The 12,735-nt window shown below is 37.1% G+C and overlaps 1 protein-coding gene across 5 annotated transcripts in view; it reads right to left on the bottom strand.

Moving 5' to 3' along the window:
* LOC127447041 (high affinity cGMP-specific 3',5'-cyclic phosphodiesterase 9A-like) overlaps positions 1-12,735 on the bottom strand; it is a 43,654-nt gene extending 30,919 nt beyond the window's left edge. For all 5 annotated transcript variants that reach the window (XM_051708517.1, XM_051708516.1, XM_051708520.1 and 2 more), the window contains exons 1-4: positions 12,650-12,735; positions 4,610-4,680; positions 3,797-3,874; positions 2,965-3,008 (exon numbers count right to left, since the gene is read on the bottom strand). In XM_051708517.1, coding sequence (XP_051564477.1) covers positions 2,965-3,008; positions 3,797-3,874; positions 4,610-4,680; positions 12,650-12,712 — 256 coding nt within the window. In that variant the 5' untranslated portion in view covers positions 12,713-12,735. The remainder of the gene's footprint in view (positions 1-2,964; positions 3,009-3,796; positions 3,875-4,609; positions 4,681-12,649) is intronic.

Here is a 12,735-nt window from a genome sequence, read left to right as displayed (position 1 = left end):
GGTTCGGGAATACTTTTATTGGATGGATTAAGTTACTATATAGACACCCTGTAGCAGCGGTACAAATGAGTGGATTAATTTCAGATTATTTTACTCCGAATAGGGGCACCCGGCAGGGTTGCCCTCTTTCCCAATTATTGTTCTGTCTTGCCCTGGAAACATTAGCAGCCGCGATAAGAAAGGATGGTGATTTTCCAGGGGTGGTGGCAGGAGATGTGGCACATAAGCTTCTGCTTTACGCAGATGATATTTTATTATTCGTCTCCGACCCTACTAGATCTATGCCTACCTCCACAGAATGATTAATTCCTTTTCTAAATATTCAGGATACAGAGTTAATTGGTCTAAATCCGAAGCTTTGGCGCTGACAACGTACTGCCCAGTAATGGCTTTTCAACTGGGCACCTTTCATTGACCCAAACAGGCATTAAGTTAAGAGTTAATTTTGACCCTTTAAAAGGTTTTTGAGTGATGTGGGCAGGTGGGCTTCATTACATTTATTTATGATTGGGAAGGTTAATGTTATTAAAATGAATTATATTCCAAAATTCAACTACCTGCTACAGTCTCTCCCTGTAGATGTCTCCCTCTCTTATTTTAAACAATTTGATAGCATAGCGAAGTCCTTCATTTGGAATGGTAAGCATGCCAGGTTACATTTCAATAAGTTACATAGGCCAATTGACAAGGGTGGACTAGGCCTACCCAATATTTTGTTTTATCATTATGCGTTCGGTCTTAGACATTTGGCTCATTGGTCGCTTCCACCTGAGAGGGCCCCTCCCTGGTTTCTTATTGAACAAGAAGTTCTTGCCCCTGTTTCGCCACTGCAAAGCCTTTCGATCAAACTAACCGGAGAAGTTAAGTCACACCCTGTTATCTCGCATTTGCACATGGTTTGGACTAAAGTGTCCAGAGTGTTTAATTCGGACATTTATTTAAATGTTGCCTCAAGCATATGGCTGAACCCTAAATTACATATTAATAAGTCCCCTTTCTGTTGGTAGGAGTGGATTGGGAGGGGGGGTTACTACACTCGGTGACTTGAGTACTGAGATCTTTTGATAATTTGGTTCAACATTTTAAGATTCCTAGATCCCAGTTCTTTAGGTTTTTACAGCTGCGCCACCTGCTCTGTACTGTTTTTGGGAGTGGTGTACACCCCCCTAAAGCGGCATATACTTTGGAAATGGTGTTTACTGCTTATGGGACAGGTCACGAAGCTTCTGTGTATTACTCCCTGTTAATTCAGAGTCTGGGGGATGGAGCTTTGTCTTCTCTCAAGAGATTATGAGAGAAAGATTTAAACTTGGTATTGGAGGAGGGAGAGTGGGCTAGGATTCTAAAAAGCATCAGGTCTGCATCTAGAGATACAAGGATCTGTCTGATGCAATTTAAGGTTCTACTGGACCCCCTCTTGATTGTATAGACTTGGTCTTAAAGACTCACCCACCTGCTGGCGATGCCAGTCAGAAGACGGGGACACAACCCATGTTTTTTGGGGTTGTATTAGATTCAGGAATTTTGTTTGAGGATCCAGCGTTTTGTGTGTGACGTACTAGACACTAGAGTTTTCATTTTGCCACAGGCTTTGTATTTTGGGTGATGGAGAGGTCCTGAATATAGGAGATAAATACATGAAAAGCTGGGTCCTAACCAGTGTGATGATTGGTAGACAGCTAATCCTTAGGGGATGAAAGTCAACTGATGCACCCTCATTTTGTGAGTGGTGCACCGAGTTGGGTAAAGTGGCAGCTTTCGAGGAGATGACTTCCAGATGGTTGGGGAACCTGTCGAGTTATGGCAGAAAATGGGGCAGATATTTGTCTCATTTGGACAGGTCCTAGTGTGAGGCAGTGGAGGGAGACAATAATAATTTTTTATTTTATTTCATTTTTTTCCCCTATATGTTGAACTTTGTCTTTTTTTATGTACTTATGTATTTCTATTTGTGTGTCTGTTTATATGTGGGTATTTAGTTATTTAATATTTGTGCAGGGGGTTGTGGTTATAAAGGGTTATAAGTTGATTCCTAATGCATAATTTTGTGGTTACATTTATTTTTGTCTGTCTTGGAATTAATATAAAATGTTAATAACAAAAACAAAAACAAAAAAACAATAAATCTACTGACAAAGAGAAACAGAATGAATATGAGTCAGAGAACCTGTCCAAAAAAGGAAGTTGTGTAGCAGATTTTTCTTTGTAATTAATAAAAAGTTTGTTATAATAATTTCTCAGCTCATGATAAGTGAGACAGCTTTGGTAAGACTGCAATCCATCCCCGCTGTAAGTGTTCTCACAGTGATAAATGGAGTTGCTCTTCTACACACATGCAGTCCTCTGCACGCTCCATTTATGGAGATTTAAGTAGATATGAGTGATCACTTCAGTCGTGAATTCCTATTTCAGTCTTCACAAAAAACTCAGTTCATTTTTTTCATATTGCAAACACTTTCTGTGAAAGCAGAGCATTTTACATGTGACACATACATGTATCTTGGTTATACAGTGGCCCTATAAAGTATGCAGATATCTAAGTCACACTTAAAAACGTCTGAATGTTATAGCATTAGATAACAAAGAAAATATCAAACCATGTGGCATCTGTAAACAAATGATCTAATAACTTTTCTCAGAACTAACTTCACTTCTCTTTTTGCATTGACTTTCATTCCACTGGTCTCAAGGTGATTTTAGTGGATGTAGGAAGTTCACACAGGTGTCTTGGCAGAATAACTACAGGTGTAGTTCTATGGACATGTTCTGCTAATGTGAGACAAGCACAAAGTGCCATGATACTTTTTGTTGTCATTTTAAACACTATCTATTGTTTGATTATTTAAAAAGGAACAAATACCTTTTTATGAAATGCTTTGCTTGAAAAGTGTGCTTGCACTATGTTTTCTTAAAATAAACATCACTTTTGTGATCATTAAAAAGTACAGAACATCGGACACTTACCTGCAAGTTGTCCACCCGTTCTGAGCACCACTCTGTATGGCGACCTTCAAAAACACCAGGACACACAAATGCAGTTACAAAGCAGCTGGCGCCACACTAAAATACGTCCCCTCTCCCTAACGGATCATCAGCACCCACTTAATTTCAGTTACTCCTCAAGAGTGCCGCAGTTATCTGTAAAATTACTATCCAAGATGTCTACTCCTGGCAGTCGATTGTGATATACTGCATGTATCTTTAACAGTAAATGGGCACCCTTAGACTCTGCTTTTCAAGAGTAACTTCCCCTTTATCTTTATCTGGCCAACATCCATTGTTTGTTTTGTAGGCAGATCTGTATAAACCCCACAGATAAGGCACAGACAGTAGGCTACTTTATTTAGGCTTCTTACCTCAGAATGTTTTGACAGTTCCTTTATGTTTAACGTGTGTCCTCTGGTTTTTTATTAGGTTAATAACATAGGGACTTCTAAGAGAGTTCAAATGCTCTAAAGCAGTGGTTCTCAACTCTTGCTTCAGGACCCAGATTTTACATTGGACATCAAGTGGCAAAGCAACCCACAACCCATTTTTGGGTCGCGACCCACCAGTTGAGAACCACTGCTCTAAGTTTAAATATGAATTTAAAAACAACTGGAGTCAATTCTATTATACTTCAGTAACCTTTCAGAGTTAATCTGTAGACAGAAGTCGATATAAAAGGTAATCATTTATCTATGATAAATATTTATTACTACGTCAGTTTGAAAAGAGATTGTGATCAAATTAAATGTTGTTTAGGCATACACCTTTATGAATGTGTATGTTTATAGATCGGATAGGGCAGTGTTACCTCTCTGAGTTGTTTGGCATTGTGGGGTCGATGGAGACCATAGCTCCTGTTGAGTCCAGAAGAGAAATGGCTGTGTTCCTGTCAGCAGCAGATACATACTCTAAATATGGGAGCACTTCAAAAGTGGAAACACTTCAATTACACACACACACACACACACACACACACACACACACACACATGTTGGTGCAGCTATCATTATGAGGACTCTCCATAGACATAATGATTTTTATACTGTACGAACTATAGATTCTATCTCCTAACCTTAACCCTACCCCTAAACCTAACCCTCACAGAAAACTTTCTGCATTTTTACATTTTCAATAAAACATCGTTTAGCATGATTTTTAAGCGATTTAAAGTATGGGGACACTAGAAATGTCCTCATAAACCACATTTATAGCATAATACCCTTGTAATTACCAGTTTGTAACCTAAAAATATGTCCTCGTAAACCACTTAAACCTGCCCACACACACACACACACACATATGTTGGGTTTTCATGTTTTATGAGGACTCTCCATAGACATAATGGTTTTTATACTGTACAAACTTTATATTCTATCCCCTAACCCTAACCTTAAACCTAACCCTCACAAAAAACTTTCTGCATTTTTACATTTTCAAAAAAATTTTTTAAGCTATTTGAATTATGGGGACACTAGAAATGTCCTCATGAAGCACATTTATAGCATAATACCCTTGTAATTACCAGTTTGTAACCTAAAAAAATGTCCTCTTAAACCACCCAAACCCACACACACACACAAACACACACACACACACACACACACACTTTATCATACTTTACCTGGAGAGCCCTGTGGCGGTGCAGAATAGCTCCTTAATATCACATGGTCTACAGAAACGGCTGAAAACAACCTAAAAGTAACACAAATAGTCCATTCAATGTCAATTAAAATGTGCTTGTGCTTATATTCTATATTAATAATATATACGTTTCATTAATAATCTACATATAGGTGGATTAAAATATGTTTCAACTATGTTAAACATAAATATAAAAAAAATCTGATCATTGCCTTGATCGAGCTTCAAGTGGATTTACCTTTACCTATTATCATATGTGGTGATATGGATTTTTCATATTGTGTGTGTGATGGAAATAACAGTTTTTTGATGTTTTGGACCAAAGGCTGGATTGACTTTGAATTTACAACAATTAAAAGAAATTGATTGTTTCTGAATTTAAATTCTCAAACTCTCTTTATTGGTAATGACATCTAATAAACCTACCCTCCGAACATGATGTAGCCTAAAATGCTTAAAATGAATTAGATTTCTGATCTTTAAACTATATATATTTACTCAAACATTACTACCCCCCCCCAACAAATGTGGAAAAAGTAATAAAAGAGACACACTAAAATGTTTAAAGCTATCTTAATACATTTTTTAAAAATACAATGATTGTGATGTGAAATAATTTTTCTTTTACAAAATCTTAGAGATCAGAAAAGTTCCCCTTTAATAAACACACTATATTTGATGAAAACCGAATTTGACCAAGATTATATTCCTGGTTTCCATGTATGGTGCTGACCATTACACATTACACTTTATTGATTATTAAAAACTTAATTTGCAGTGACAGCCGTGACCCCTGAGTGCTCTCACCCACTTAAAAAAAACATGTAGTGTCTGTCTGATGCCATCAGCAGACACAACAAGACTGCAAAAACAGGTGACAAACACAAAAAAGACAACGAAGGGGTTGCAGCTGACACACACAGAGCAAAGGCGAGAGAGGAGAGAGAGAGAGAGAGAGAGAGAGAGAGAGAGAGAGAGAGAGCAAATGTGAATATGTGTAGAATGTGACTTACTGCTTGAAAGAGACAAGAGAATTATTCAAAAAGAGTGGGAGAAAGAGAGATATATGAGCAGATATTTGCATAATGCAATTGCAGATTACAAATTGAAAGATATGAGAAATACTTATTAATGTCCAAAAATAGCTTCTAACTTAGTACTTTGTCAAAGATAAAACATAAAAACCATAACTCACCACCCTAATAATGACTATAAAATGACATACCACCAACCACAGAGCACTCATTTTAGCAATGAAGCATTTACAGTCCTTTCAAGTAACTTCCAGTGTCTATGTGACACGATTTTAGTTGAAATAATTCAATATCACTCAAAATGCCTGAAGAAATACAGTTACACTGTGGAACAAAGTAAATTACAGTTGAAGTCAGAAGTTTACATACACCTTAGCCAAATTAATTTAAACTCAGTTTTTCACAATTCCTGACATTTAATCGTAGAAAACATTCCCTGTTTTAGGTCAGTTTGGATCACTACTTTATTTTAAGAATGTGAAATGTCAGAATACTAGTAGAGAGAATGATTTATTTCAGCTTGTATTTCTTTCATCACATTCCCAGTGGGTCAGAAGCAGAGGTGGGTAGTAATGTGCTACATTTACTCCATTAAATTTACTTGAGTAACTTTTTGGAAACAAATTACTTTTAGAGTAGGTTTAAAAGTGGGTACTTTTTACACTCACTCAAGTAAATTTCTAATTAACATTTTTTTACTTTTACTTCTTTACAATGAGTGGCGTTCCTGTCGTTACATTACTGGGTTTAATTTGAATTAATGCGTAATTTATTATTGAATGGGACTTTTACGAGAGCAGAAGTTCACACAGAGGTGGGCGTTGCTGTCACAGACTGTCACTCAAGTCATTAGTGCTGCAGCATCAAACTCTTCAAAGTGAAACACTTTCTTTGCTCTGCAGAGTGAAAAAATAATATTTTCATCATGCACTGCCTTCATTTAACACCAAAGCTGATATTTCAAGATTAAAATCACAACTCCAACTTAAGGCAGCACTCTGAGGACGTTTTGGCTCTAATGATAATGTGGGCTTTTCTGTGTAATGAGATGGTCATTTTCAGGGTGATAATGTATCTGGGCTCTTATGACATCAGTTTTTAAGTGTACATTTTTAAATCAGTGCAGCAATATATCAGTGTGCTTTGTTCCGCATGTCATGAGCAGTATTTACGCATTTACCCCGCACCCTCGCATGTGTACTGGAAACTATCGCAGCTACTTCAGGTGGATGAACTATAAATCCATGTAACCATCCAAGTTAAGTGTAAATAAATGCCTTAGCTCTGCTGTTCGCGTGATTGACAACTGGAGCGCGAACAGACAGCATTCCTGCACGTGCACAGTGTGTGAGAGATGTGCGGGCGCGAGGCGATCGTATGGCGAAGAGAATGGCTGTGTCCGAAATTGTTCATTCGTTCACTATTTCCTATATAGTGAATGGCAGTTAGTGCACTATATCTCAGCAGGGAGTGAACGAAATGAGTGAGTGAATTCGGACGCTGATGTACGTATACACCGAGTGTCGGAGCTCTGGGTCTGTCGCAGAAACAACATCACATATGAACTTTTAAAATACTTGGGCCTTACTTGTTATTCTTATTAAATAATATATTAATACAATAAATATTCATTCTGTTTGTCATTTTTAATATATACTGTGTGTTAATATAAAGAGTAAACATATTTGATCAAATAAAGAGTACATTTTAAAATGTATCTGTATGTTTTGCCTCTCTATATGTTATTATGTTATTTTTGTCAAAAATTAATTTAATACATTCAGCATGAAAGAAAACATTGCAGGAGTGAAGGAAGCAGTAAGCTCCCAGCTCGAACGTCTTCCTCATGGTGGATTGTGGGCAATTAACCGTCGTCGTGTGTACAGTCAAATGTACACTCAAAATTATAGTGCATTGTGGGTAATAATGAGTGAAAAAAAAGTAAGGAACAAGTGGCTTTCTGACACAGCGAGTGTTCCACGACCGGGGTTGGTGCCCTACTGACTAGGCTGTGTACTCTGCATTGTACAGAACTAATGATCTAAATTCTTTCGTCACTGAAAACTTCTTTCATATTTCAGCATTATATATAATGTCTCTGTGGGACATTTTCACGTTTTCACCGTAATAATTACTAGAAATGTTTCCAATCCTCTCTTATTGACAAATTCATCCAGATCTGACAAGAGCCCTTAAAGGGATAGTTCACCCAAAAATTTTAATTCTCATTATTTACTCACCCTCATGCCACTCCAGATGTGTATTACTTTCTTTCATCTGCTGAACTCAAATGAAGATTTTTAGAAGAATTTCTCAGCTCTGTAGGTCCATACAATGCAAGTGAATGGGCGGCAACATTTTAAAGCTAAACAAACAAACATAAGTCAGCATAAAATAAATCCATAAGACTCCAGTTGTTAAATCAGTATCTTCAGAAGTGATGTGATAGGTGTGGACGAGAAACAGAGAAACAGATCTTCACATTCTTCTTGTGTTTTTGGTGATTCACATTCTCTGCATACCCTGCTGTCTAGCAAAAAATGACAAATATTGATCTGTTTCTCACCCACACCTATCATATCACTCCAGAAGATATGGATTTAACTACTGGAGTCTTATGGATTACTTTTATGCTGCTTTTATGTGCTTTTTGGAGCATCAACATTTTGGCCAACAGAGCTGAGATATTCTTCTAAAAATCTTAATTTGTGTTCTGCTGAAGAAAGGAAGTCATACACATCTGGGATGGCATGAGGGTGAGTAAATGATGAGAGAATTTTCATTTTTGGTAAACTACCCCTTTAAAGTGATAGCTCAGCCATAATTTAATATTCTGTCATTATTTCCATACCCTCATGTTGTTCCAAACCAGTGTGCCGCTTTGCATTATGTGGAACACAAAATATGTTAGACAGAATGTTAGGGACTGACAGTCTCGCTCACCATTCACTTTCAAAATATGGAGAAAAAGAAATCCACTGAAAGTAAATAGTGACTCAGGCAAACATTCTGTCTAATATCTCCTTATTGTGTTGCATGGAAGAAAGAAAGTCATATGGGTTTGAAGCAACATGGTGGAGAATGATGGCAGAATTTCCATTAATAATAATAATAATTCTGAAATTCATGTTAAATGTGTATTATGAAATGGAATATAGGGGAGTTAATGTCTATTATGTCATTTGTGAAAGTAATGAGTTACTCACTACTTGAGTACTCTTTTAATTGGATACTTTTTTACTCTTAATCAAGTAATTATTTATGTTAGTACTTTTACTTCTACTTGAGTAATTATTTTTTAAAGTATTTGTACTTTTACTTGAGTACAGTTTTGGGCTACTCTACCCACCTCTGGTCAGAAGTTTACATACACTTTGTTAGTATTTGGTAGCATTGCCTTAAAATTGTTTAACTTGGGTCAAACATTTTGGGTAGCCTTCCACAAGCTTCTCACAATAAGTTGCTGGAATTTTGGCCCATTCCTCCAGACAGAACTGGTGTTACTGAGTCAGGTTTGGAGGCCTCCTTGCTCGCACACACTTTTTCAGTTCTGATGTTGAGGTCAGGGTTTTGTGATGGCCACTCCAATACATTGACTTTGTTGTCCTTAAGCCATTTTGCCACAACTTTGGAGGTATGCTTGGGGTCATTGTCCATTTGGAAGACCCATTTGCAACCGAGCTTTAACTTCCTGGCTGATGTCTTGAGATTTTGCTTCAATATATCCAAATAATTTTCCTTCCTCATGATGCCATCTATTTTGTGAAGTGCACCAGATCCACAACATGATGCTGCCACCCCCATTCTTCACGGTTGGGATGGTGTTCTTCGGCTTGCAAGCCTCACCCTTTTTCCTCCAGACATAATGATGGTCATTATGGCCAAACAGTAAAATTTTTGTTTCATCAGACCAGAGGACATTTCTCCAAAAAGTAAGATCTTTGTCCCCATGTGCACTTGCAAACTGTAGTCTGGCTTTTTTATGGCGGTTTTGGAGCAGTGGCTTCTTCCTTGCTGAGCAGCCTTTCAGGTTATGTCGATATAGGACTTGTTTTACTGTGGATATAGATACTTGTCTACCTGTTTCCTCCAGCATCTTCACAAGGTCCTTTGCTGTAGTTCTGGGATTGATTTGCACTTTTCGCACCAAACTACTTTCATCTCTAGGAGACAGAATGCATCTCCTTCCTGAGCGGTATGATGGCTGCGTGGTCCCATGGTGTTTATACTTGCATACTATTGTTTGTACAGATGAACGTGGTACCTTCAGGCATTTGGAAATTGCTTTCAAGGATGAACCAGACTTGTGGAGGTTCAAAAAATTATCTTTCAAATTTCTTTTGATTTTCCCATGATGTCAAGCAAAGAGGCACTGAGTTTGAAGGTAGGCCTTAAAATACCTCCACAGGTACACATCCAATTCAGTACAGCTCCTATCAGAAGTTAATTGGCTAACTGTCTAAAGTTTTGACATCATTTTCTGGAATTTTCCAAGCTGCTTAAAGGCATAGTCAATTAAGAGTGAAACAATCTGTATGTAAACAATTGTTGGAAAAATTACTCGTGTCAGGCACAAAGTAGATGTTCTAAACGACTTGCCAAAACTATAGTTTTTCTAATATGAATGGTTAAAAAATTTGTTTTAATGACTTCAACTTAAGTGTATGTAAACTTCTGACTTCAACTGTATATTTACTTTTCTAATTTGTGGGTGTGTGTGTATGTGTGTGTGTGTGTGTGTGTGTGCAGACAATGTGGGTGTATGCATACACAGATGCGCTCATTAAAATGTCCCTTTGTTTTTCATTGTGCTGTCACTGCTGTGGGCTTTTATATGCTAATTCTTTTGTTTTGTCCCATTGCCAAGACAGAACAATAACAGCCAGATGCACATTTGTAACTAACAGAAAAAGTAAGCATTGTTTTGCTCAAATGTTTGCACAATAATAGACATACTGTGATGGCAACTGATTGTCACCTTGATATCTGTAAATTAACTGAAAATATACCAACTATCTGACTGATCTATATACTTTAGCATCAAAGGCAATCAGACCAGCCGTTTGACCTTATGACCACAAGAGTAGAGACCACACTCTCCTGAAAGCTGGTACGTTTACATGACAACGATGTACTAAAAATGGAAAAGTTTTTCCTTTGCGTTTTTGAAAAGTTTCGCGTACAGACAACAACGTTGTCAAAACGATCCCCGTTCACATGGATCCGTGAAAACGACTAAAAACGCTGTATTATGCATGCCAGGCCAGTAGTTGGCGATGTCACTTTGTAAAGAAACACTATGCGCCTGCGCACATAAGCATTTTTCCACAGAGCGGTGAAAACAAACAATGAAGATGGCGAAAGCATCGAGCAATTTTGTCTGGATGGACGATGAGGTTGCTTTACTACTACAGTTTACACTTTGCTGGAGAAGTGTCAGTAAACTCAAAATCTTGAGCAGCACAAACACAGTCCTGTAGTCCGCCATTGTAGTTTTGAATGTCTCGTCCGTTGTTTTGAAGTACTCGTGCGCATGCCTATAGACTGAACTCTCAAGATTATTCAATAAACTCTGCTCATTTTTACCATCACTTCGTCTCCTGCCTTCTTCTGTATTCCCCCTGCTGACTCTTGGGCTGGTAGGAGAGTAAGTTTACATAACAAGCTGTTGATGTTGTTGACTGGTTTTGGATATCAGACAGAACTCTGATATATGGATATCTTCTGACGGAGAGAGAGGTCTTGTGTACACTGGATCTAACATGCATTTTCACTGCCTCATGTTTTCATATTCTAAGCATATCATTGAATACTGTACAGGGCATCACATTTCTGTCTATAGGCTATATACATAAGCGGTGGGTGAATGAATTGCAGGGTAAAGGTACATCAAATAAAATTAAATAAGTAACATTTAAAATACAAATACATTTTTCCCATCTGAATCCATACATTAATTTCAAGATTTTCAAATTGCAGGTTCTGCCTACTGTACAATGTTCACACTCCATACAAAACACTCCAAATGAATAAATTGTTGATTATTGTTATTTGCACAGACACCAGTATTCATATTGATAATTATACATCTCAAATTGATGCCTATCAATCAATCATTCTTTATTTAACACGTAATACGCGTGCGCATGATTTGCGTATGTTTGCACGGAGACGATAACGGCATCGTTTACAAAAACTTGCACTTTGAAACCCGTTTTCAAAAGTTTGCGTTTTCAGGCCCCAAAACGCTGTTGTCGTGTAAACGAACAGCCAAAACGCATAAAAGGTTTTCCGTTTTTAGTTGAAAACGTTGTCGTGTAAACGGCCCCCTTGAGTTGTATTATACTGTGAAGCATCACAGGGTAGAAACTGTTTATAAGTTGTGTGGTGAGTAAAGATGCAAGAGAAAATTGTGTATCATCATTATCACTGTAATAGGACAATTATCCAAACAGCAACTACTGTTCAGACTTTTTTACAGATGTGTAATAAATGCAAAAACAGGCCATAAATACAAGTTTAAATAAAATGAGTGTTTATTAAAACTTGTTTATCTTGATGGTGTATCCCGGCATCAGATTTGAAAGATTAATTTGGAAAATGAAAGATTATTGTTTGTTTGAATTATTCTTGCTTTAACAACAATCTTGTGATTTTGTCCATTTTGTCTGGTGTTCCTTAAATAGAGAGCATGAACATAAATAATAATAATAATAATAATAATAATAAACTATATTAAGAAGCAAAGTTTGTGTAATCATCTGTTAGATTGAAATTCTGCTAAATACAATAGCTAATGAATAGTTTTAGGGAAGGCAACCTTTTTAAAAGTGTTGAGTAAGGAAACATAAACAGCTACATTTAATGCCATATAATAAATATGATAATACATATAGCCTAGCAACTTTTTAAAACATTTTATTTGTTCATTACGTGAATTAAGAAAATGCTGTTCTCTTTTTTCCCGATGTATTCATTCGTTTTACCTTCTGAATCCTTCCATCCACGTCCAGGTATATCATCCGATACGCCGAAGACGCGCTGCCCATCTCGCTGTCCTGGACTACCGGCT

The sequence above is a fragment of the Myxocyprinus asiaticus genome, chromosome 10 (genome assembly GCF_019703515.2).
Source record: "Myxocyprinus asiaticus isolate MX2 ecotype Aquarium Trade chromosome 10, UBuf_Myxa_2, whole genome shotgun sequence".
Classification (NCBI taxonomy): domain Eukaryota; kingdom Metazoa; phylum Chordata; class Actinopteri; order Cypriniformes; family Catostomidae; genus Myxocyprinus; species Myxocyprinus asiaticus.
Note: the sequence above shows the minus strand (reverse complement) of the source record. Positions and strands in the feature narration are given on the sequence as shown.